The sequence below is a fragment of the Urocitellus parryii genome, chromosome 8 (assembly GCF_045843805.1).
Source record: "Urocitellus parryii isolate mUroPar1 chromosome 8, mUroPar1.hap1, whole genome shotgun sequence".
Taxonomy (NCBI): Eukaryota; Metazoa; Chordata; class Mammalia; order Rodentia; family Sciuridae; genus Urocitellus; species Urocitellus parryii.
In genome coordinates this window covers 40,626,317-40,653,899 of record NC_135538.1, presented here as the reverse complement: position 1 = coordinate 40,653,899, position 27,583 = coordinate 40,626,317, and the positions used below count along the sequence as shown (strand labels likewise).

The following is a 27,583-nucleotide window of genomic DNA, read 5'->3' as shown; positions in this document are numbered from 1 at the left end:
AGAAGCAAAAGTACATTTTAAAAGCTTTGTTAGATAATTATACAAATTTCTAAGAGTTTTTAATCTAAATTAACTGTCACATTGCTTGATTTTTCAAGGTGAAAGATTATAATAACATATATTTCAATTGCCTGGCAGTAAATACAAAAGCAGTTTTAAACATCTGTTGAGCTGTGTAATACATTACTGTAAGCAAGAGTTTATAATAATCCATCATTCTGGCCTTAGTTTATGGATAGAAAGCATGCTGGACAGTAGCAACACATATTACATAAATTATCCAACATTAATATGATACAAAATCAATTATGCATGTAATTTAAATAGAAATTTCTTCAATGTCAGGATGCTAATATTAATAATCAATTGGAGCTATTTATGTCTTTCAGTTTCTTCAATTTTCAAATGAGAACTTGACTAGATTTTATCAATGTATTATCTTCTGAAGCCAAGTATTTTGTAATTTCTGCTCTATCAAAAGTTTCCCACTTTTGAATTGCAAAACTTCCTAAGTTCCAACAACTTCCTTCTAATCCACTTTTTTTAAAACATTGTCTAAATCCTTCGGCATTCCAATTTAAACCCATACTTCGAGTGATTTTATAATGACCAAAACAAAGTTCATTTTGTTGAAGAAGGACATCATATCTACCCAAGGAAGATAACAATCTCTAATCTCACTGAGTATTCAATACCACCACCAACCATCTGACTTTTTTCTTGAAGGTTCTATGCCTCAACCTCTATCCATAATCTACACCACTGTCCACTGAATATACCTTTCTTGTGCTAAGTTCTCTACTTTTATACTAATGGTAAATCTTAAATGAATTTGAGTGACCTGCATTTTTAAGACAACTAACCATGTAAGTGAACTTGTTTATACAATTTTAGAATAACTATGTTCTTCATAGTCTCCCATAAGGCAACACATAAAATATTTCAAAAGGCAGCCATACACATTTACTTTTATGCTTTTTCTAAAACAGCTTAAGGAAGGTCTAGCAAACTTTTAAAAGCAAACTGACAGTTTTGTTTTTACTTTTAATTTCATACTTAGAGCAGAGAGAGATAAGCCTACCAATGTCCACTTTATTAATAAAATCACCACCATTATTCATAAAACTCTGCCTTTACAACTCACTCTAATTCACATGATCAATGCACGTGGCAAAATATAATGAATAAAACAGCAAGCAATAAAATCTAATTCATGCCAGAACAATACCAGAGAAGTTACACAGGAAGCACACACATACACAATTTACAAAAGTTGGGAATACTGTTAATTTCAAATAAATGATGACCAAAGTAGGACTTTCATGCCAGAAGTCCCATTCAATCAAAATCACGATTTGTAAGAACAAGTGGTGCCACTAGTGTCCAAACATACAGCACGATGCCAATCCAACTAGAAGATATTTTCACCCAGACAGCAGTCCACTGACTTTTCATTGCGTGAGAGGGCTCATACCTAAAATTTAAGAAAAAACAAAAAGGGAAGGTGGGGGAAGAGTGTTGTATCATCAGCCATAAAGGTACTAACTTTATTCAGAAATATTCTTTAGTAGCAACAATCTGCTGCTTTGCTTTCCACAAATTTAATGGTGTTTCTTTTAATGAAATAACATAAGCCTTTTTAAAAAAAAATATATTTTTTTTTAGTTGTAGATGGACACAATATTATTTTTTGTGGTGCTGAGGATAGAACCCAGTGCCTCAATCATGAGAGGCAAGCACTCTACCACTGAGCTACAACCCCAGTCCCAGGAACAAAGCCTTTTAAGTAGTTCTTTTGCATGATTCTGAATTACTTTATATATTTCTTGCAAGTGAAACTGAATGTGACCTCTGTATAAACAGATAATACACATGAAGACTGTTCAGAATGTATATGGTATACCACGCCCAACCTATCTCCACCCACTTCCCTTGCTTCTTAGATTTACAGACTGGGTAAGAAACAGACCCCAAATTGAGCTGACTTTTAAGTAATGAAATATACCAACAAATCTTTGCTCTATAAGTCTTAACAATTACTATTATCTAACAACCACACTGAATTATTGAGAACTATTAGGATTCTTGCAGCTTAATGATATGGCATAGGAATTTTAAAAAACATTTTCAGTACTAAATATCAGTAAAAGCTGCTCTTAAAAAAAAGGCAGCAAAGAATAATCTTTTTTCTTCATCTTTAGGTGGTACTGAAAGTAATCTTACACATTATCTAAGAATATTATGCATTAAAAAATAATTAAACAGAATTGCCTGATATCTTGAAGAGAATCACTAATCTTTTGCACAAAATCATACTTTAGATTTTTAAATTTTCTATTTCAGTCACTTCAAAATTTGGAACTATTTCAATGTTTCCATTATTGCTAAAGCAAGAAAGTCAAGTCTGCATTTCTTGTGCTGCTCTCACTGTTCACTTAGCTGTAAATTTTGAAATATATTAGAGGATTAAAAAGTATTTTGAATCCAATCATGTTTTAAAACAACTATAAGAAAAAAATCAGAATTCTCTCATCTTAAGTTTTTATAAAATATAAGTACCTGTACCAGTTGGTAAGGGTCATCATGATATAAAGGGAAGCCAGGAAAAGCATGAAGTGAAAGAAGGAATAACTGTAAGTGACACCATCCCTTTCATTATCTATAGCTCGGTGAACATCATCACCATCCTCCAGTGATCCATCACTTCTGGCTCCACCATCTTCTATTAATGTGGATTCGTCACTTGTTAGAGTCAGTTTATTAACCTGACTATTGTTTGAAGTACGGATGCTGTGTTAAAGAGATGACAAAAAGTAAATGATTTTTTCAAAAGTGATTCCTAAATCAATAGCTTGACTTCCTATTTAAAAAATTAGTTTTTCTTACCTTGAATAAAACACACACAATAAAAAGAGGATTAGTCCTATAATTCCTTGAGCATGCCACCACTGGAAAGACTGCCCGTCCTTTGGGATAGAGCTTGTGATATTAAAGCCAATTATGCTTAGTAGACTTGGGTTACAATCTGTTTCTGTAAAGTAAATGAAAGTCAAAATAAAATGTTAAGAATAACGGAATTACTTAAGGCACAGGGTTCTCTTTCTACCACTGCAAATTCAAAAAGTTTTGCTGGAAAAAGCACAATTATAACAATAAAATTCTTGAGGATAATTTGTATTCATTAACAAAAGATTTTTTGTTTTTGCTTTATACTGTTCATTTTACAGAGAAGCACTTGGGAAAGTTTGTTCATTCTATTTTCAACCTGTGAAAGATACAATCTCTTCATATATAGAAAATGGATAAATTCAGATGATCTAATGTTAGTAAAATTCTAGTAATTAGGAAAAAAATGTTCTAAATCATAATGCACTGGCTTTTCTACCATGTGTTATGGAATTACAATACTGACTTCATAAAGTTTATCAATTTGTCAGAAGTACACTATAAAAGCAAGAAATGATTTCTTGAAGAAATGACAAAAGAGATATAATAACCTAACATTTAAAAAAAAAGATTGTCAAAGTTTATTAAAGTGTCCAAAATATATGTATTTTTTCTTCCCACAAAGCCAGATCTGGTAGTCTTCATTATCTTATTGAAAACTAGAGAAGGCTCATCTCCAACACAAATGACTAATAATTTTCTATAACCACTAAGGAAAAAAATTAGAAATCTTTCTCTGACAAGTAATAAAGCATTTAAAATTCTGTAAACTCAATGAGATTCAGAGAACATTTTTCTTTTGTGTGTGTACACAAATATGTATTATGTATGTATTTATACGTATATATATACATATATATATATACGTATAAATAATACATATTTATTTTAGGCAAAGAATATTTTCTTCCTTTTCTAAAAGTAATCTATCTCCCCAAATAACAATATGTTGATTATTGTTCTCATGGAATGCCAATAAAAAGATTTGTTATAAAATCCAATTATATTCAATTTCAAGGGAGTCAGAGAAAAAGAAGAATGTGAAAAACATTATACTAAAGTCAAAAATCACTTAATGAGATTTTTCTTCCTATACATAACTCTTATTTCTTATAATTTCCTTATAATTTTGTTGGTGAAGGAAAAAAATTAGTGAAAAAAAATTGTAATACCTCAAGGATAAAATGTTACTTTTTTTTTTTTTAGAGAGAGAGAGAGAGAGAGAGAATTTTTTTTTAATATTTAATTTTTAGTTATCGGCGGATACAACATCTTTGTTTGTGGTGCTGAGGATGGAACCTGGGCCGCACGCATGCCAGGCGAGTGCGCTACCGCTTGAGCCACATCCCCAGCCCTGAAATGATGTTATATACATGCTTTATTCTTCTAGGAGCCTAAATTTTAAGTAGCTTAACCTCCCCAAATAACCACCTCTGAATAAAAGGAAATACTATGGGACTCACTGAAATTAAATAAATAAAAACAAAACATACCTGGCTCATTGGTCATAGCAGACCAAGTCAAATACATTGTATAGATTGTAATTACTGAAGACTGTAACAAACCAGATCTTGGTTGTGACTCCTATAAACAAAATGTTAAACAATATGGATGAATATTCTGACATCATTTGAGATTTATGAAGATTCAGAAAGGTGTAAGTTTCATAAAAAGTGATACTATGAAGAGCATACCTGGATTTTTGGCAGAATAGACATTATAGAAGCACCAATGCAGAGGAGCATATTGACACTGATGAATGCCTTATTTTCTGAACAACTGGCTGGATGAGTATAGTAGACAAAGAACAAAACGATGGCTACCAAAGATAGCAGATAATTCAGAGCTGTAGCTGATAATAAGGCTGTGCAAAATAATACAATTAAATAATAAGATTTTTTCACAAATATTAGGAACTGATATGAATTCCTATCAATTTATCAATAAATTATATTTTAAGTCACTAACAAATGCAGGCTACAAAAGCAAGGAAGAAAATTCATTCTGAATTCTATCACTGAATAATTCTACAGTCTGTACATATTTTCAAGTATGATAACACTAGTATGATTTTTTCATGAGGAATATCTATCTAACAATTTACAAACCATGTTCATGTACATTAGGCATTATTTTCAGAATAAAGGTAACTAGAACAAGAATACTATTAAAAGAACTATAATTATTCAGTTATACATAGGGCATGGAAAAACAAAAATATTTTCATTGTTAATGCTGAACCTACAAAACAATGATGCTTTTCCTTAACAACTAAAATCTTAAAATTCAATATACAAAACATGCATTTTCTTTGTGCTAATATGTGTTCAATGTGTAAGAATTTGTTAGAGTTCCCTCACTGACAAGGCATCCATTCAATAATTGTCTGTTGAATGCCTACAACATTCCAGGCCCTGGGGAAATAGCAAAGAACACACAGACAGAAACTCTTAGACTTTTCAATGAAGAATGAGGCTAGGTAAGTGAAATTTCCAAAAGACTAAAAGCCAAACAACATAAACTAGGTGTGTGAGAGAAAAATTAGGTTACCAGATTAACTGGATTTGGCTTGTACTGTTTTAAGTTTTTGTTACCTAAAACCCAGATTACTTTCCCTAAAAATTCAAATGTATGGCTTAAAATAAAACAAAACAAAAACCCAAAAAACCAAAAGGATCAAACAAAGATGAGTTCATGTTCTCTGAGTACAATTAATACATGGAGCTGAGCAGTAACTACACTTTAGTTGGGACAGTCATACTCTCCTATTCATCGCAGTTTCTACTATTTGCACAAGGATTGAGACTCTCTTCTCTTCCTTTATTTTTGTTACTTATTTGGCTCTTATAAGCATCTGAATTTTGACCCACATTTTTAGTGTAAACGTAAGACTCAAGCTCATTATTATAAATAAATATATTATAAATAAATAAACTTTTAATTTCCCTACTATAGAAATCTCCTTAGGAGTTAACTGATACACATAATAGAATCCTTTACAGGAATCCTATACATATATATATATATATATATATATATATATATATATAAATAACATCCCAAAGTTTTTACACCTTTTCTGTTTGTTGTTCTTTATAAATTCTATCACCATGTTTATTTCTAGGAGTACTCTTCCCTTTAAAATTTTACTTTTAACCTGATTATAAACCAGGAAGTTAGGCTAGAAATTGCACATGATTTAAGCAATAGGCTTTGAAACATTATTCCTATTTAGATTCTTAGATATGTTCCCAGTTAATCTATCAAAAGATTTTCAACAAGTTAAATTGCTGATACAGTGTGATGTGGTGTTATTCACAAACTTAAAATGAAAAGCCAAAAATCGTTAAGTGTTGGGCTGGGATTATGGCTCAGTGGTAGGGCGCTCCCCTAGCACAGGCGGGACCCGGGTTCGATCCTTAGCACCACATAAAAAAAAATAAAGGCATTGTGTTGTGTCCATCTACACCTAAAAAATAAAAACTTAAAAAAAAAAAAAATCCTAAGTGATTTCCCTCTAGTCTCATGCCTGTTTTTACAAAAGTTCTAGTACATCATAGATGTTTTGTGAGAGGAAAGCTTACCTGCATACCAACATCTCGAGTTCCCTTCTTCCATTTTTTCAACCCATGATTCATTCCATGAATGGGCAAAATCAATAAGTAAGACTAGCTGTATGAGGATGAAACAAAAGGCCCCTGCCATGCCTACATAAAACCATACTGAAAGAAAAAAATAGCATACATATAAGTGAATTTAGTTATTATTATTTCCTTTCACAATCTCAGTACACAAAAGGGAAAGTAGAATTTAAAGCCTTGATTTTGCAACTGGGAAAAAAAAGTAAACAAAATGAGTTACAGAGCTAAGTAACAATTATTATTTCAGTTTTATTCATAAAATATCATACCAAACAACAACAAAAAATTCTTACCAGTTGTAAAAGTTCCTTCTGGAATGAAGAATGCCCCAATAATAATTGCAATTGCTGCCGCAAATTTAAAGAACCAGAATCTAAAATGAAAATAAATATAATATTTATTTTTTTAAAGAGAGAGGGAGAGAGCGAGAGAGAGAGAATTTTATTTTTTTTAATATTTATTTTTTAGTTCTCGGCGGACACAACATCTTTGTTTGTATGTGGTGCTGAGGATCGAACCCGGGCCGCACGCATGCCAGGCGAGCGCGCTATCTCTTGAGCCACATCCCCAGCCCAAATAATTTCATATATGAAATATTATAAGGGAATCTTAAAGAACAGCTATACTTCACACTTTATAAAACTGTTCAATTCTTTCTGAGGATACCCTGAAAATCATAAAAGAGTATTACATAAACTGCATTTTAGATAGTTTTAAGAAAGGTATATTTGCAATTAACTCATAAGAATATTTGTTTATTTAATATAAGAAGTGGGATACTAAAAATCCTTTTTAAGAAAACTGAGGAAGTATACAGGTTAAACACTAATGTTTTAAAAAATTAATATAAAAATGAAATTTTAATAAAGATATGATAAATGCCTCCATTTAAAACAATAATTTTAAACAATCAATGAGTAAAAGAACAAGACGAGAGGGCTAGGGATATAGCACAGTTGGTAGAGTGCTTGCCTCACATGCACAAGGCCCTGGGTTAAATTCCCCAGCACCACACACACACACACACACACACACAAAAAAAAAAAAAAAAAAAGATGAAATAAAAACTATCACATCATATTTCTCATTAATATTAATATTCCATTTGTTTATTCCTAGGTGTTACCAGAAAAGCAATAGCAGATATTTTTTAAAACATTAATGCAGGGGGGGAGGGAGGGCGAAGTTTCTTTCTGGGTTGTCCAGTACAATTGATCACAATACCCTGTTCCAGAGATAAAGTTTTACATTTTGTCTACATTGTAGGTCTAGCAAACTGAGAATTCCTTTTAACAGCAGTGATCCAGCAAAGGCTAAAAGGAGAAGGAACAGCTCTTTCTTAATAGTCATACATATATATATTTTTTCTTTTTAAGATTAAAATGTAAAACATTATAAATAACAGGTTATACCAACAAATAACCCAAAGCTGTAACTTAACACCCAAATATGACATATTTTAGTAGAAGCAAAAGTTTTCTTACCTTACTCGTGAACAGACAAAATAATTCTGCAAATTATATTTGTTTTGCTTTAAATTTCTTTTATTTATTTTTTTGGTGCCAGGGATTGAACCCAGGGGTACTTAACCACTGAGCCATATCCCCAGCTCTTTTTTGTATTTTATTTAGAAACAGGGTTTCGCTGAGTTGCTTAGGGCCTCACTAAGTTGTTGAGACTGGCTTTGAACTCATGATCCTCCTGCCTCAGCCTCCTAAGCCACTGAGATTACAGACATGTGCCACCATGCCTGGCTACTTTAAAATTTCTTTAAGCAGAATTAGTGAAGAGGCTATCCAGAATTTTATATTGAAGTTTATTCAAAACTCACCCATTATGTATTGCAGCTCTAGGATCACTGCTGCTCTTCACTTTGATCATTAGCAAAGAGAGGAGAAGATAGAACATAGCCAAGCCAAAGCACAAACGATATACAGCTTTATAGCCAACCAGAATACTACAAGGAACAACACCTTTCTCATTCTCACAAAATCCAGGAATCTAAAAAAACAAAAATGAATTTGTGATCCATATGTTTTCATTAAAAGATGAAAATTCTGTAATCAAATAAAGATTTGAAAATTTTAAAGTTTTCTTTATAGTTTATGAAGAATATGTAATCAAGATTAAGCCTGGTATTTTTTAAAAATATTTTTAGTTGTAGATGGACACAATACCTTTGTTTATTTACTTTTATGTGGTGCTGAGGATCAAACCCAGTGCCTCACATGTGCTAGGCAAGTTCTCTACCCCTGAGCTACAGCCCCAGCACAAGCCTGGTATATTTTAATCAGATAAAGTTAAAAAAGAGGTAAACTTCTATGTGATCAAATGATAAAACACCAATGTTAATCCTAAACTGGATGTTTGAGTTGGAGATTTATTCTCAATTTTTACAACTTGTATTCTACTGTGATAGACTAAATTTTTTTTTAAGAGAGAGAGAGAATTTTAATATTTATTTTTTAGTTATTGGCGGACACAACATCTTTGTATGTGGTGCTAAGGATCGAACCCAGGCCACACACATGTCAGGCTAGCGTGCTACCGCTTGAGCCACATCCCCAGCCCCGTGATAGACTAAATTAAGAGAAAAAAAAAAGTCAATAAAAGTTTTAAAGAATCAGAATAACCAAGTTTGTTTCTAAGAACTAAAGTTAAGTTCATTTTGAATTTTGGTCCCTTATTCTGTAAGTGCTATTTCTAACCATGAATAGATTTGATTTAACATGGCTAGCAGTCATTTTATATTTTAACTTGGAATCTTGAGAAAGACTGATAACCATTCACAAAGTCAAACTGTAAGGAGCTTGGGATGTGGCTCAGTAGCATAGAGCTTGTGTGATATGTAACGCCTTGGGGTTTGATCACCAGCACCACCCAAAAGAAAATGTCATACGGTAATCAGTACAAAAAAGACTTTTAAAATAACCCGGGGTATTGTCCATAACTACATTATTCATATATTTGACAATGAATTATTTCTTAACACTCCTTTCAGTCCCAACACTTGAAAGATTCATGACACTAGTCATGTAAGAGTTCTCAAGTCTTAAGGTCTACTCCTAAGGCCTGTTCATCTCTTGGTTCTTCTGTTCTTATTGCTCCTTCAGAGGTTCTCCTTTCTCTATCAACCCCTTAAATAACTTTTGGCAAAGTTCTAGTAGCACTGCTCACTCTGAATGGTCTTGTTCAGCAGATGCTGTCAGGGTTTCAACTTTTATCTGTAACTCCAAGATAACTTCTATCTCTGATTTCTCTGAGTTATACAACATGTTTTCTGCTTCCTGCCAGATGTGTACTGTTATGTATTTCACATAACAGTACACATCTGTCCAAAATTCCTATGTTGAAATCCTAATCCTTGATGGGATATTATTAGGAAGTGGGGTTTGGGGAGAGGTTAATTAGATCTCGAGGAGAAAGCCTTCATGATGAGATTAGTGACTTTATAAAAAGATAAAGGAGAAGCCTATATGTTCTTTTCCACCATATGAGAATATAAGATGGCCCTCTGCAAATTATTAAGAATACCTTCACCATGCTTCAACCATGCTGGCATCAGAAAAATTTCTGTTGTTTAAGCCTATGGTATTCTTGTTATACTAGCCTAAATTAAGATATATAAATATACACATGTATGTGATGCAGAATCTCCATGTCATGTGCTAGAAACTAAATTTACTATATTTTTCCTAGCTCCTTTCACAATCTGATTCCCTTTAAAAAAAAAAAACAACATAAAAAATAAAATACCTTTATTTTTCATTCTGGGTTAACAGTAATACCTTCCTGCCAATTTTCTAGGATCAGATCCTGATTGTTATTTATGATTCCATCACTATCAATATTTAAATGCCAGCCAGATTCAGTCAACTCTATACCCATAAAAAACTAGTTTAAGGGGCTGGGGCGGCGGCTGTGGCTCAGCGATAGAGCGCTTGTCTAGCACATGTGAGGTGCTAGGTTTGATCCTCAGCACCACATAAAAATAAATAAAATAAAATAAAGATATTGTGTCCAACTACAACTAAAAAAATATTAAAAAAAACTAGTTTAAGGCCTCTATAAAATATTGCTAATCAATATTCTAATCAATTTTATTTTAACTTGGAATCGTAAATGACTAATAACCACTGCAGTCATACTGTAATCTAATTGATTAGAATATAAATGCTAATCAGTATTCTATAAAACAGCGCTAATCAATGTAATGGCCTCCGGATTTAACTGCTTGACTTCTATCCTTCCTAATTACCAGTATTAATCTTCCTAAAGCATAGATACTCTGCTGGAGATGCTTCCTAATTTTCTATCTATGCAAATAAAATTTCTACTTATTTTTAGAATGTCCCATTTTCAGGGCGAAATTATGGCCCCTTTTCCATGGTACATGATGAGATTCTGTCATCATTTCTTTCCTTGGATTATCATAGCACTTTTCTCTACCACCATCACAAAACTTAATGAGCGACCTTATATTGTCTCTTTCCGAAAAGTTATGAGCTACTAAAATTTTTGTAATTACACATTATTTATTTTTACATTAGTCTCTTTTTAATACCCAAATATCAGGTTTACGCATATTCTACAGTTTCAAGTAATCAATCAGTAAGAAAAAAAACTAACCTTATTTAGTTGTTCTTCCATTCCTGGTATCAACATTACACAAGCTACACATACTCCAACAAGCAAAAAAAGTGCATAGATCAATCTAGTCACTGTGGAGTTGTTTCCACTAGGACAGCATCGGCACAGCAAACATGGGGCACTACCACACAGACATGGTATCTGAGAAAAAGAAAATTATTTTATAAGTACAGTTTAAATTATTTAATGAAATTTTATATCCAACCTGTTCAAAGAGGGGGAGGACTGACCAATTACCAAGGTACAAAAAGTATTTGATTCATATGTATTATCTACAAACTAAAAAAACTTAATAACTTTTATGTAAAGAAAGAACAAAGTCAAGCATAAAAAGCCCTTGATCTCTATTCCAAGTAAAATGAATAAAATTACTTCAAATAACACAAGGAGAGAAATAATCCGCAAGAAACAAAATTTAGCCATGATATAGAATATTAGTGAGTAGCACAGATGCTAAGTCAACTTAGAGTCCCTGTCCCTTAGTCCTCAGCTATCATAATATACATACCTATATACAAGTCACAGGAAGGAAGTACTGTACAAAACAGACTCATAATAACTGATAAAACACAGAAAACAGAGATATTGTATATTAAGCATCCGTAGATCAGAAATGTATGTCACAGCAAATATATAAGCCTACTCTTACCAAAAATTAAAAATAAACATCTCCCTTCAGATAAAGAAAGATAGACAGAACTTTGAAATAGTAAGTCAGTAAGAAAATTCCCTATAAGTATTTCATTTGAGTTACGGAGAAAAAGCTAAAGGCTTAAAAAATTAAAAAGGGAAACCTAAAAAAGGTAATAGCAGAAGATGGAAAGAGGAATCACACAGCTAAGAAATGAGAAGTGGAAAAACAAACTTAAAGAATAACTTTGGTACCAAGGAACAAAAACATAAAACTGAAGAAAAATAAGACTTGCAGTAAGTACCAAAATTCAGACCAACCTCCTGCCTTAACAAGGAAAAATAAATAAATAAATGTAACAATAGTATTTCAGACAATAACAATAAATGTAGGACAGCAATTTCTGAGAGGAGACACCTTGAGCTCTGTGATTGGCCCATTTCTCTTCCTGGGGAGAATGCCAGTGCAGGAATGGTCTACATGACTTGGGGAGATAACTGGGAATTTGGGGAAGTTAAGGCAACTAGAATTCCTAGGTCAAAATCCTGGAGAAGATAAAGCTACACAGACAGCAAGCTCTAGCTGAGCACTGGTTGACATGTGCATTTGCAAAAATTACTCAAGTGGGTCGAGGCAGCTGGTACCTGGGAGTTCTATCACCTAGAGTGAAAAAAAAACATATTTTAATCCTTGAAGCCCTGGGCAGAGAAATAACACAGGGGAGAAAGGAAAAAAAAAAAAAATCTGCCATTTTATTTAAGGTTGTACTTGTTTCAGTTAGCAAAGCTTAAAAGTAACGAAAAAACCAAATTCTCTCCCAATAACTCACCTATGTCCAAAACAAGGATCAAGAATTTATTTTTTAAATATGTAAGTATATCTTATCTAACACTCAGCAAGGTAAAATTTCTGTAACATCTATTTAAAAAACTAGCAGGCATGCAAAGAAGTAGGTAAATATAATCTATAAAGAGATTCAATTAGTCAAAACCAACCTGGAAATAACAGATTACTGAGTTAATAAAGAGGGTCTTATAATATTATTATAAGTATACATTACATGCTCAAGGAAATAGAGGAAAACAAGTTGAGGAGGGACATGAAAGATAATTTAAAAGAACCATACCAACTTAAATATCTTAACCCAAAGAATACTGGTAAGACAGAGAACTAAAGTTTAGTTAATCTGAAGATACAGCAATAGAAAAGATCCAAGATGAAAAACTGATAAAAAGCATCACACCGTTGCCAGATAACTTTAAAATGAATATAAGTAAAACTAGTCTCTGCCAGTCAGAAGAAATTGTCAAAATTTCCCAAATTTAACAAAAATTATGAACTTCCAGATCCAAATTCAATGAAGCCCTAACAAAAGAAGCATGAAACTATATCAATAACACCACAATCAACTGCTTAAAGACAATGACAATCAGAAAAATAAAGGCATATTTTATACAGAGGGAGAGAGAAAGAAATCACACTTCCAATGAACACTTCAAGCCAAAAGATAATATAGGTTTAGTCTGGGAAAATCAGGCTGGTTCAACTTGAAATATTAACCAATGAAATTCATCAGATTAAGATGAAATAAAAGCCACTATATGTTCATCCCAATAAATGTAAAAAAAATACTTGACAAACTTCAATGTCCATTTGTGATCAAATATCAGCAACAAGCAATAGAACAGAACATCCTCAACTAGATAAAGGGCATTTGTAAGTATCTGTTGCTCTCAACTACATTTAATGCTTTAAGTGTAAATGTATTCCCCCTAACTTCTGAAACAAGGCAAAGAAATCTGCGCTTGCCACTTGTATTCATACTTTCACACCGAACATCCTAGCCAGTACAATGAGGGGGACAAAAAAGACACACAAATCATAATGAAAGACATAAAACTATCTTATTCACACTTAATACAATTGACTACACAGAAAATCCTAAACAAACTATAAAAATGCAACTATGATTAACAAGCAAACCTAATAAGGTCATAAAGTAAAAAGTTAACATACACATATCAAACGTTTTTATATGATAGCTACAAACAATTAGAAATTTAAATTAAGCAAATAATAAAAGCAATACATAGGTATAAATCTATCAACGTATACATAAGATTCAAGTTATGAATATCAAAATATTGGTGAAAGATATCAAAGACCTAAATAAATGGCAAGATATGCTGTGTTCATGGATGAGAAGATTCAATATTTTTAAAATATCAATTCTTTACAAACTGATGAGTTTCAAACCAACTCCAATGATAATCCCAATAATAGTTTAATAATAAACTAGTTACTTTAAAATGCATATGGAAAAGGATCTAGAATACCTCAAAACTGTTTTTTAAAAAAAGTATAAAATTTGGAAAATTCACACTACTTGATTTTAAGATTTTTTTGTTTGTTTGTTTGTTTGTATTTTTTTGGTACTGGGGATTGAAACCAGTGGACACTTAACCACTGAGCCACATCCCCAGCCCTCTTTCTTAATTTTTATTTAGGTACAGGGTCTCACTGAGTTGCTTAGCACCTCGCTAAATTGCTGAGGTTGGCTTTGAGCCTTCTAAGCTGCTGGAATTACAGTCGGGTGCCACCATGCCCCGCTTTAAGATTAACTTTAAAGCTATAGAAATCAGTACAGATACAGAGTGCTATAGATGAAAAGAATAGACACATAAAGAACAGAGTACAGAAATAGACTTGCAACTATGGTCAAAGGATTTTTGACAAAGATGCCACAGCAAATAAAATTGGAAAGAATAATATTTTAACAAATGGTGCTGAAGTAACTGGATATCCATATATTTTTAAAAAGTGAACTTTATAATCAAACCATATATGAAAATTCACTTAAGATTTTCTGGTTATAATACAAAACCACCCACAAAAGAAAAAAATTGATAATGTGTGCCTCATTAAAATTAAGATAGTATTCAGAAGATGAAAGGCTATATGCCTCATACTTGGAAGTCAGGTATATGATAAATCATTTTCATCTAGAATTTAAAAGGAACTCTCAAAACTCAGTAGCAAACCAAGCAATTAAAAAATGGTCAAAACATTTAAACAGATAACCTTACCAAAGTAGATATAAGAATTGCAATTAAGTTCCTATGATGCCTTTTCATGCCTGTTTCTTGGAAGTATTTGAGTGACCCTAAGACTTGTTCTGAGATCAAGAATGGGATTTTTTTTCTTTTATAAACATTTCTATATTAACTCTTAATAATCATCTCTTGGATGTTTGGCCTAAACCGGAATATGACTATGTCTTCAAGGGCTTTTTCACTTGAGTGTGAGACTTACTTCATCTCAAGCTGTAAGTTCCAGATCAACTCCACCTATTATTATATCTTCTTATACTACATGCTCTAGAACTATTGTGTCCTTGACCTTGACCAATTTATACTTCTCTTATTTCTGCTTCTTTGCTGTCTTTTCTTCCATCATTGTAAGGGCTTTTGGAAGTCTGTTGTCTATCCTGTGGTTCTTTTTTGACAGTCTTTACATTTAGCAAATGTTATAGTCTTTGGTTGAAACTGAATAAAAATATGGATTCATTGATTCAAATTCAAAGACTGTCTTCCATAAAATTCCAGGCAGCATGAACCAGGGTTTAACTAACTTCACATTCTAAGACTTATAAGTACAATCACAATGTCTTATGGGGATAGTTGACATGAACACAATGTCCCATCTCCTTTAGCAGCCTCTTTTCTGCCTTAAAACTTTTTTTGGTGTTAATGTAGTTCTGATCAATGATCAGGGGCTGGGAGTTCTTTCTGCTCTTAACTGGGAGAGGTGATAGAATACATTAATCACATCTCTTTTTCTTCCAGATGCTTTAATTTTCAATGAAAGATTAATACAGGCCATGACAACAATCTCAAAACTATTGATGAGAGATTTGGAGTTGAAGAAGTGGAACAGCATTTGCCCTGTTGCCTTTGTCAACCAGAGGAGGATGCTGGAGGCCTGGATGAGTGCTCAATGTTAAGTAACACTTCAGGGTACAGGGGGTGGCTGATCAGGATACTGTCCATGGTGCAGGAGCAAGAAATTCCTGTGTGGGGGGAGTACAGTACACAGCAGCCTGGTGACACCAAGATTCCATGGTCCTAGGTAGTTGCCTTCATGCCTAAGGCAGCTGCAGCCTGGCAAGACTAACAGCACAACCTCAGGCAGCAAGCATGTCTACCTCCTGGGAGACCTAACTTCAAAGGACAGATCAACCATTAAACGCATCTAAACTTACTTAGACATGCAAATAGCTGGGGAAAAGTCTGGGGTTATTAATTAGTTTAATACACAGAAAATAAAGCAAGCAATAACATCAATGAATATAAAAAGTTGTAGGTGAAAGGAAAAATTAATGTATATTTATTACACGGATGAACTACAAAGAACATTATAAGTAATAAAAATAATAAAGAGCTAAGATTTAAATGCTTACAATAGTTTTACATATACTAACTCATTTAAATAGTCACAACTTATGTTTAACTAAAATTATAAGTATTATGGAAAGACAAGGGGACATAATAATTATGTATGTATGACTTTGGTAAGGGTGCAGGATGAAGGCCAGTTGAAATCAAGGAACAGGTGTTAAGTCTTAATCTTCCAGTTAGATGACAATGTCTAAAATAGAACAAAAACAAACTAAAAGGCCCTCCAAATTAGGCATATATTATATAAATGTTACTTAGAAATACTGAGATAATATTTTAAAGAAACACTGCCTCCCAAAAGTGAAAATGTGAGTACACTGTCTTTTCTTAAATCACAAAGAACAATATGCTTGTAGAATTCTGAATTAAAAGGTCATTAATAAAAGCTAGGATATACTTTATATACAACCAAAGATATGAAAAACTGTTCTGTATATGTGTAATAAGAATTGTAATGCATTCTGCTGTCATTTATTTTTTTTTAAAATCAATTTAAAAAAAGCTAGGATACAGAAGAATGGATGAATACTAAGTTTTTATACCTCTTTATTAGTGAATTTAAAATTAAAATGTCCTTAAAATGTGTCTGACATCAGTGTTTCATACAATCTTTTGTCTAAACTTAGGATTTCTCAACCATGAGACTACTGACATTTTGAGCTGAATAATTCTTCATGGCTGGGGGCTGCCTTGTATATTGCAGAATACTTAATAGCATCCCTGGCCTCCACCCAGGAGATGCAAGTGGCATTCCTCACCTCAAGCTGTAACAACAAAAAAATGTTTGCAGACAATGCCATATGTCCCAGCAGTAGGTGTAGGGACAAAATCAAGCATTACTGAAAGCTACTGCTATAGAATCACCTCCTTAGAGGTACCTGTTTAGGAAACTCTTCCTGATTAAAAAAAAAAAAAAAAAAAAAAAAATCAGCAATTCTTTAAGTTTACCTTTTCTTTGGTTAAATTAAAGATAAACTCAATTTATTGCTCTGCATAACATGTTTAGCATGCTACCTTTCCTAAAAATTAAGAGCTGGGGAAAAGTCTGGGGTTAATTAGTTAAATACACAGAAAATAAAGCAAGCAATAACTTCAATGAATACAAAAAGTTGTAGGTGAAAGGAAAAAATGTTGTATATTTATACATAGATGAACTAATGAACATTCTACGTAATAAAAATAATAAAAGAGCTAACATTTAAATGCTTACAATAGTCTATTCATCCATCTATTGTGTATATGCATTGACAGAAGAAATTGGTGATGGGATTTTTTTGGTGATTTAAAAATGTTCTTTATAGTCTGAATTGCTTGGCTCTTCACAGCAACTATGAATCATTTCTACAAAAAAAATGTCACTGTATTAAAAAATAAAAACTAGCAGAGGCTGGCAAAAAAATAGGCACTCAGTAATTACAAGCTCTTTGGGCAAAAAAATGATAATTGTTGAATTACAAGGTCCAGTCACTCTTCTATTCACCAATACCAATGACCAATGTCAAGATTAGGATGGGGGAAGTGCCTCATTAAAAGTGACTAGTAATTTTTCTCTTTCATATTTTTCATAGTTCAAAAATGTTCCACAATTATAAGAAAATGATTTTCACTAAATTTGATTAAACCTATAGAAATCTATGCAAAAAAAAAATGAGGTTGTTTTGTTTGTAGTTCTATATTACCTGACTAATTTAATGATGTGAATGAGTTTTGAAAATTTGAATAATTTTAATTTCATTAAAACTTCTAAGTAAATGAACATATTAACTGTTTAGAATGTGGAAGGAGATGGATTTGTGTATCAGAAGGCAAATCTCATTACTACAGATATGCACTAAAATTGCATAATTCAGAAATAAAAAGACAGAAGCATGTAAAAAACATAGGAAAGAATGGACTCATATTACACACTATGAATTCTTAAGTCAGCCATAATGACTTAGAAGCATGATATGCAATGCTGGTCACCTAGCTTTCTCTATTTTTTAGAGACCTCATTATCATAAGGTAAGAAAACTGCTTACATGATACTACCTTTTCAGAGTATCTAATTAACACTGACTAAAAGGCAGTGTCAGTTTTATCAAGGGCATTCTTCTAGTCAACAAAAGTAGTTGTATATACTTGTTCTCAAGGTATCCTCTAAAGCTATCTTCTTCCTGACTTAAGACATACATAAAAAAAAAAATTCTTAAAACTTACATACATCAATTTTCCTGGAGACAAAAAATGTTGTTCACCACTGAACTCAAGAATGAGAATACAATGGAAAACACATATCCCTCTTTTTAAGTCTATACAATCTACAAAGAAAACTGGACAAAATCTGATATTACAAATATGATTACATAATATCTTACCAAAAAAATTAAGGACAACAATCTCATGATAATCACTTATTAAATATAGTACTTCTTATTACACTAAACTCATCCCTTTTGTATAAAATTCTCAATATAGACTCAACTATACTCTCAATATTTTAGAGGATAAAAATAGGTTTCCATACTCAACTGCAAGAATACAACATAGTCAAGAGAATGGGCTAGACTAACAACTTCGATATAATTTTTTGATTAAAATTTAACATTTACAGTTCAAGCCACAATAAAACGTTTTTTGAAAAGATGTTAGGTATGTAAAATAATCACTATATGGGTTAATGTATATTAATGGAATTACTCAGGTAGTCTGAGGAGCAATTGTTAGAAATGGAATTTAAAAATCACAACATTTTAATCTAAATACTTCACCCAAAGTTACATCTTTATTAATGTACTGCCAATATTCTGTCTTAATTTTTTTGGAAGGAGGGAAAGTTAGCTTTTAAAAACTGAGGTTATGTGTGCCACCTGGATTAAGAAATCTTGCAACTATAAATGAAAATGGTTTCACACTTACGACTCTGTAACTAACGAAAATGAAACACACCCCCAAAAGCACATCAAAATTGGGATTGCACATGCATGCTTTTTGTCAAAAGACATTTGACACTACCAAACTGAACAGCTTTTCCAGGTGTGTAAAATTATTACTTGAGAAGCACAGTAACTTCCTAATGTCATCAAGGCCAAAGACCCAGTGGCACAGCTAAGACTGTTTATTTCAGAAATGGTATCACTAAATCAATGCCAGGCTGTCACAGATAACGGACACTTCTTAAATGTAGTCGGCCGGTCAGAACAAAGAGGCCTGGTCCAGGGATGGCAGTGCCGCAGTCTGAGGTCGCCCGGTTAGAGATGACAAAAAAAGATAAGAGTTCCCGGCAGACGGAAAGGCCGAAGCCTTTGAAGAGAAGGCCTAGGGAGACACAAAAGGCGGCCTACCTAAAGGGTCCGAAAGAAAGGGAGGCAGTTTTTATGAAACCGGTGCGGGAGGGGACTACTGCTCGCTCCATCTTTGCGATCTGGTTCACCTTCAATCTGCACTGCATCTCACGACCCCCATGGTAAGTTCTTCGCAAGGCCCAAGGCCCAGAAATTGAATCGGAGTGACCAGAGGAGAAGGGAAGAAAATGGGGACAGAAGGCACTGCCTGTTGGGTGGGGTAGCTCGTTCCCGCTGGGCCTCACCCAGCCCTGCTCTGGTGGCTCTCTCCTGTCTCTCACGCTAGCATCCGGGACGCTGAAAAGATCCAACTCACCCAGCTCGCCATGGAGCACAGCCCCAGAACACTGCCCATCTTCACAGCGTCGCAAGAACTGCGAGCGCCGACAAAATGGAGACAGTCTCTTTCTTGCTTTTCAGGGCTTATTTACTATCTGAGAGACACTTCCTGCGCAGAGTCCAGCCCGCCCCTCCGTGGCACGTCACTTCCTGCGAGGCGTTCCTGGGATGTGACGCGAGAACTACGCCGACACTGAGCGTGCACACCCCTGGGCGGCGACCTACTCTGGCTTCTTGATAGATTCCTATCCTGCAGACTGCTGTTTGGAGAACTCTGGCTACGTAGGGCTGAACGTAGTTTCTCAAATTAAGAAAACAATGTGAGGAGAACCTTTACTTACCATTTAGTTGCTTTTGAGCATTAATAGAACACAGAACTGAAGTGGTGTTTGACATTTTGCCTTCCTCCATCAGTTACCTTTCCGCTTAAAGATAGCTTGTTTTCTCTACCTCGGTGTTTATCTGTCCCACCTCCACTTATTTCTAATTTCCTCCCCTTTAGCGACTGTTTTGCTTCTTTCGTACGCAATTTATTCCTGCAGCTAACTACCTGGGACAAATTTTATTGGGATGTTTATATTCATCTGGTGCTTTCAGTTCTCTGTATCACTTCTGTTTGTTACTGATGCACATTTTAGTTTCTTGTCCTAGTAAGATGTTATATGAAGTTTTCACATTTTAAAAAATTCCTAGATGAAACATACTAATTATTAAAAATGAAACATCTTATTGGCTGTCATTAGCTGTTGAAATATGTGGAACCCTTGCCTGTTAGGTGATAATGCACATTCTCAGGGAATATATTCACATAAAATTTCTTTTTTTATTTTTAAATAAAGAATGGTCCTTGAGAATATTCTAGAGGAGGAGTCTAGCACACATGAATAACTTAAACTTGAAATCGTTATTGCCATAACTAATAACTAGAACGTGTCACAAAATAGCTACCAAAATTACGTAGTGGAGGTAGGGTAATACCTACCAATATGGGAGAACTGCAATCATTAATTGATTAGGAGCAAAAAGAAAAGCGGGGGGGAAGGAATGGTATTGGATAAGAAAATATTAATTTGCAAATGTTGGACTTAAAGTCTGAAATATAACTCATTTGCTTTTGACATGCAAGCTTGAAAATCAGAAATGAGACACGACATTTAAAGTAATTTACACTGCAGTCATACTGAAAATATAGGACTGAAGAAGATAACCAAAAAGAAATGGTTGAGAATTACCGGACTCCTTAATATAGAACCAAAGTTATTTTTAACACATGGAATAATTATCAAGTGGGGAGAAGCTATCAACTTAGTTTGTAACTTCTCACTGATTGTAATTGTCATCTTCACACCCCTTGACCGCCAAGTTCTGCATTTTAAACCCTGCTTTCAGTATAAGTTCTGAATATAAGGAGATATTCGACTCCTCAGAATCTTAGTATCCTCATTAATAAGAGAGTTGTGAAGATGAACCTTCTAGAACTGAGGAATTAAATGATATAACATGCTTTTATAAATGATAGCGCCATGTATAGAGTGTTGTAGAAAACCAACTCAGGCTAATTTCCTTATCAACACTAACATCTGTAACCTGTTAACCTAGGGTAGACATAGCCTCATACAAAGGGAAACATCAGTTTCTCAGATGACTTCCTTAGGTTTCCTAACATTTTCTAGTCTATATCCTGGGGAAGACTAATTTTGTGAATCATAGCTTGGAAGTTTTCTTCCCACACCCCTGGTGCTTGTATGGGTGAGGCCCAGATAACATTTAATCTTCATTTTTTATAGATCACCTACTCAGTTGCAATTTTGGATCTAGGGGACCTGTCTTTATATGCCTATAGTTATTTATATGACACCACTTGTAAAATACATATTTAGTAATAGAGTGATGTCTCAACTATAAAGTCAGTGCTTCCATACACAAGTTTGTTTTTTTTTTTCATATGGATGTTTAATAGGCACTTAAATGTGCCATATCCAAAAGTGAGGTATCACTCTAAAACTATTTTTTTTCAAATTTGAAATATTTTAAAAGCATAACAGGGTAACCAGAATAATGTCAAATCCAAAAACCTTTCATTATCTTCAAGACATGAAAAATTACAAATGTTATGCTTTTTAATTACAAATGTTCTTGATTGTGTTGCTCCTTCTCCTACCGGAAGAAATGATAACAAATGAATGTTAGGGACCACTAATAATTTGTGCTATGATTCCCTCAGTTTACTGACTGCATATCACAAATTGCTCTTCAAATTGGTTTTCCCAAACATACCTTCATTAGTGTATGAATTGCCCTACATATTTGTGAACATTTGTGTTTATCACACTTTATTTTTTTCTTTATTTTTTAAATACATGACAATAATGGAATACATTACACTCATTATTACCCATATACAGCACACTTTTTGTAACTCTGTATAAAGTGTGTTCACACCAAATTATGCCATTAAAATTGTACTCTTTTTTTGCATTACAATTCTTAATACACATATATACCACATTTTTTCATCTCTGTATATAAGGTATGTTGGCACCAAATTCAAATCTTCATACATGTATTTTGTATAATGATGACACACTTTAAATAAGTTGGGAGAAATTTATGTTTGAGTGAAATGTCTATACTATCAACTTGCATTTCCTTGATAACTGTAAGATTAAGAACTTTTCTTTGTTTATTGGCCATCAGGTTTTTTTCAATATATAGTTACTTTTCAAGTCTTATGCAATTTTTCAGTTATTTATATATTCTTTATTGATTTATAGATGGTTTTCATTCATTTTGGATATGAATTCTTTGTTATATATCTTGTAATCATCACGACCCAGTTTGGGATTATTTTTTCAGTTTTTAAATTCTTTAATAACTCCCCTCATTATAGTTTCAAGATTATTATATCGTCATATTTAACATACTTGTCCTTTGAATTACATGACTTTGTTTGTTGTTAAGAAATCCTTTCCAGTCCCAAAATTGTTAAGATATTTTCCTCCATATATTTTCTTCTAAGTCTTAAAATTTGTTCTTCACACTTAGATTTTTAATCCACATAGAATTGATTTTATGTCTGACATAAGGTATAAATACAATTAGTGTTGTGCTGGTAAACTAGCTCTGTACAAATACTTCCACTGCAGCTGATTTCCAGCTACCAATGATTTAACAATGTGTATTTGATATTCTTGAATACTTAGAAATTGACTGGTTTGAGCTAACTCCAATACACTGGTCCAATTGTATTTTAGTTTTTCACACAATTGCCATAGAATAATTTAGAGAATAATACACCCTTTCTAAACTACAATACCATTGCTGTCATATTTGATGTTTCCATTTACATTTGTCTGTTTCTAAAATTTCTGTTTTGTTTTATGGATTGATGGTCTGTACTTATGGTTCTCATATGTAGTTTTGATTAGTTTCTTGCAAATAAGTTTTGATATGTGGAGGAGTAAGTTTCTTTGTTCTTTCCTTCAACCTGTTTGTGCTGTCCATGGTCTATTTTTTTAATAAATATTTTACAGTTGAGTTGTCAAATTTGAATGATAAATTATATTCTCACTCTAATCATTAGGCTTTGTTCATATTTTAAAAGTATGTCATCATACTTTTCTCAACAAGGATGTTTTTGGCTGTATCATACTTTATAATGTGAGGTTATGTTTTACAAGACAGGTTGATTACCATCTTGATCCCCTTACTAAATATCAGAATTACCTACTATTCCTAGTTATTTTGATAAACCCTAAAGGACAATCTTGCATCCTTGTTTACATTATCAGTGGTTTACAAAAATCGAAGGAAGCATATTCTTTTTATTTATTTATTTTTGCTTTTTAAAATTTTATTGTATTTTCAATGGAGAAATACATCATCTGTTTACAAAATAGCTCATAAAAAATACAAGTTATAGTTACTATAAAACAAAGCAGACTCCAGTCATGAGTCATTACATACATCATGCAAAAGCAACAGTCTGATCTCCAGGTTATGAAAACTAGAATTAAAAAGTCACTATACAGTGGCACACGCCTGTAATCCCAGTGGCTCAGGAGGCTGAGGCAGGAGGATCGAGAGTTCAAAGCCAGCCTCAGCAACAGTGAGGCACTAAGCAACTCAGTGAGACCCTGTCTCTAAATAAAATACAAAATAGGGCTGAGGATGTGGCTCAGTGGTTGAATGCCTCTGAGTTCAGTCCCTGCTACCAAAAAAAAAAAAACAAAACAAAACAAAAAAAAACACAACAGAAAAAGTCCAAGTTTCTAGCCTGGAAACTTGGATAGTTACATGAAACATTTAATAAACAAATTTTCCCCAATGTATAAACAAAATGATAAGACTAAATATATGCCTAGCAATATCAATCTAACTCTGAAGCTACACAAAACACAGACACATTTTACACTTCACCTGTTAGTTGACCTCTTTTTTCCTTAAGTGGTGGGAGGAAGGCAAGGTGACTGTGCAGAGCTGATTTGGGAAGCAGAAATATTGTATACTAGACATTATAAAGTCATGGTGAAAAGAAAACCTTAATTAATACATAGCCTAAGAGTCAAAGACTACACTCAACTTCAGAAAACAATATCTGCCAACTCAACCTGTTATCTTCAAAATGCTAAAAAAGGAGAATGGAGGATATAAGACTTGACATGACTGAAAATAAATTTAGTTTTTTTTTTGTGTGTGTGTGACATCCCTTAACTGGAGTAATTTTAGTGGTGGAGAAATGGCTGGGTGTGCAGCAGTTTAAGGAATGCTTTCACTCGGTGTACCCCGAGCTTTCACTGAAATTTATTTGTGGCTTAGAAACTTCAGTAGCCTGTGTATTGGTCACAGATGTTACTGTCACAGCTACAGCAGGACTGTTTCTACCCTAAGAGCTGCCAGAACTATTCAATGGACTGATCTTTATAGCATTAGTAGGTGAAGGCACAGATATTCTGCAATCACTGTCCATAGACAAGTCAAGGCTGATGCCATTTAGAGCCATTAATCTGATTCCTGTTGAATAATTTTTTTTCTCAAGCAAATGATTAGGTAGCAGTTGATGGAATTACTTTCTTTTTACATGCATTGAAGCAATTTTCATATCCATCTCAAATATCTTGCTGTTTATTGCTTGCCTATAAACTATATCTGTGAAAGCCTGAATGTAATAGGTAAGTTCAACACTGAGATTTTCAGAGTTTTCTGTTTTTTTAAACACTTACCCAGTCACCCACATCATGCAAAATTCTTCCTTGTCAGGATTCCTTTGGATGCTGGAAATGACTGAGGATTCACATGAGCCAGTGTAATAAATTCATTCTTCTCCAAACTGCCAACCAAGATTCGAAGTTTTCATTCCACCAAGCCAACCCATTTTAGGTGTTGTTTTATCATAGGTGCACTTGCTAGAAATAATATAACGCTTGTACTTTGGAAAGAAGTTTGGAACTTCAAAAAGTTTGGACCATTCTCCCTTACTCAGTGAAACTTCATCTGTAATAGCAAGATCTTGTTTAAACTCCTCAACCATGACCATCCATATCTAGAGCAGGACTGTTTCTACCCTAAGAGCTGCCAGAACTGTTCAATGGACTGGTCTTCATAGCACTAGTAGGTGAAGGCACAGATAGTTCATGGAGTACTGCTGTGGGTATGCTGGTGTAATTATAGGCAGAAGATGGTACCTATCACTGGGGTTTACCTTTGGATCCCATACAGGCAAATTAAGATTGTATTCTTCAGGCTGTTAAAATAGCACTGGGTTTGGCCATTCCTATGTAGAAATACCAAGAAAAATTTATGTACAAGAGTTGATGCTATTACATTTGGATAAAGCTTGCAAGTTCTTGCTATTAGCATAGCCCAGGAATAACCACTGAGGAAGCCTAATATATTGGAATAGATGTTGTGGCATTTGGCCCACAGTTTGATAGTTCTCAGAGATAACCTGAAGTTTTCATGTTTGTTACTGGGTGTAAAATTTCATTGGTTACCCTGCAATCATTAAGATGTATGCATCTCACATCTAAATCTTTAAGCAGACTGTGGTCTCATAAGGTTCAAATCTGGAATATTCTGCAGTGCTAATCTTGTAAACAAAATATCAGTTTCTACCTCATAGAAACAAAGTTTGATAACTGGTACAAATGCCTCTTCACTAGCCCAAACATTTACATAGTCTTAAATCTTTAACTTCTTGTAATTTCAATTTATCACAGAATGATTACAGATTGTGGAAGGTTCTTGCTTTCACTGATTTCTAGTATCCCCTCTTTCACCAAGTTATTTAGTTTCCCCCAAATTAAAATCCAGCACTACAGCAGCTCTTTCTTTTCAAAAACCCAAAGGGCTTCAGAGTCTCAACTAGTTTCTATATAAGTATGCAGTCAGTCTCCTTAGGGGCAGCTAAGTTGATATGAGAAGTAATGTTATAGTGCTTCCATGGCGTCTGTGTTTGTTGTGATTCCTGCCTTGTAACTGGAAAGGCATCCTCTCCTGGGTCTCCCCCGCCCCCACTCCCCTAACCACCTCCAACTCCCTAACCACCCCCACTTCCACAACCGCCACCGCTGCTGCCCAAGGCACACCCACTAAGGCTGGAGGGAGGGGGATGCCTCCCTTAACCCTGGACCCAACCTCACTCCCACACCCACCAAGTTAAGGGCTTCTCCTTCCTGAAGGAAGCACATTAGTCGTAAAAAAGTATCTGTAAATTTTTAAAAGATGGAAATGCAAATTACAACCTATTTTAATTCTGCTAAACTTAATATATATTGCTAATTATAGAAGAAATGAATCCTATTAGGTCAAGTATTTACAATATTCAAGGTACCAAAGAAGGAGATAAAAAATATTTATATGTGAATAATTTTAGGGTCATAAAGAGTAAATTGATCAGGGTTTCTTAAAGTTTAAATTTGTGCAGAATCTCATCTCTCTATATTCAAGAAGTTTCCTGAGATATTTGCTCTTTCCTGTACTATTTGATAAATTTTTCTTAGATGTTTATCAGTATTAAATGCAAAAAGTCTTTATTAATCTCTCCTGAATGTAACAGTCAGCCTTGAAGTACATAAAACAGGTTAAATTCATTGAATCTTCAGTATTTTTATGGAATTTATTTTTTTTATTTAAGTGATTCACACATATCTTTAATGGGCACAACAATATATAAATTATGGAGATTTTTATAAGTTAGAGAAATTATAGACACCACATTTTTTCCTTCATGCCAGCTGTGCAAAAAAGTTAGTTAAAATGACGCCTTTTTCAGATTTGAACCTAAACAATTCAAAGCTTACTTTTTTCACTGTGTATCAATGCCTAAATAGGAGCACAATTTTTTCTTGGTTTTTCTTTTAGCATAAGTCATGATGCCCACAGACAAATAAGTAAAAGTAAATTAGGACCATTAAAAAAAGGTGTCTAATTACTCAAGTTTTTTTATGGGCTGACCTGATTCAGAGATCAACTTAAGAAGATCACTAATGGGTAATTTCTTAAAAAATTAGAATATTAAGGGCCCACCCTCTGAAAGTTTTCCAAGAAGTTGGGATGATTCTACATATTACATTCTTCTCTTTAGATGAATATTCA

At 33.5% G+C, this 27,583-nt stretch overlaps 2 protein-coding genes and 1 pseudogene across 3 annotated transcripts in view; 1 reads left to right on the top strand and 2 right to left on the bottom strand.

Annotated features, from left to right (window-relative positions):
* Hsf2 (heat shock transcription factor 2) overlaps window positions 1-17,951 on the top strand; it is a 56,230-nt gene extending 38,279 nt beyond the window's left edge. Inside the window, exon 14 of one of the 2 annotated variants that reach the window (XM_077802025.1) lies at window positions 15,714-17,951. In XM_077802025.1, the coding sequence (XP_077658151.1) occupies window positions 15,714-15,871 (158 nt within the window). In that variant the 3' untranslated portion in view covers window positions 15,872-17,951. The remainder of the gene's footprint in view (window positions 1-15,713) is intronic. The other variant, XM_077802027.1, reaches the window with a different exon arrangement.
* On the bottom strand, window positions 105-20,123 carry Serinc1 (serine incorporator 1). The gene is made up of 10 exons (XM_077802029.1): window positions 19,965-20,123; window positions 11,217-11,378; window positions 8,419-8,588; window positions 6,881-6,960; window positions 6,531-6,668; window positions 4,641-4,810; window positions 4,440-4,530; window positions 2,887-3,031; window positions 2,560-2,790; window positions 105-1,474 (listed from the first exon to the last, which is right to left on the bottom strand). The coding sequence occupies exons 1-10, from the start codon at window positions 20,001-20,003 to the stop codon at window positions 1,339-1,341; spliced, it is 1,362 nt and encodes a 453-aa protein (XP_077658155.1). The 5' UTR covers window positions 20,004-20,123; the 3' UTR covers window positions 105-1,338.
* A 4,622-nt stretch (window positions 20,124-24,745) lies between these two features.
* On the bottom strand, window positions 24,746-26,676 carry LOC113176604 (poly(A) polymerase alpha pseudogene; annotated as a pseudogene).
* Between the last annotated feature and the right edge of the window lie 907 nt (window positions 26,677-27,583).

Excerpts from the sequence above, each read along its gene's own strand:
- Serinc1 (XM_077802029.1), bottom strand. The coding sequence starts at position 20,003 with ATGGGCAGTGTTCTGGGGCTGTGCTCCATGGCGAGCTGG. Across the intron at positions 11,379-19,964 it reads TGTGCTCCATGGCGAGCTGG|ATACCATGTCTGTGTGGTAG; the intron begins GTGAGTTGGATC and ends TCTTTTTCTCAG. Across the intron at positions 3,032-4,439 it reads TGCTATGACCAATGAGCCAG|AAACAGATTGTAACCCAAGT; the intron begins GTATGTTTTGTT and ends TTTACTTTACAG.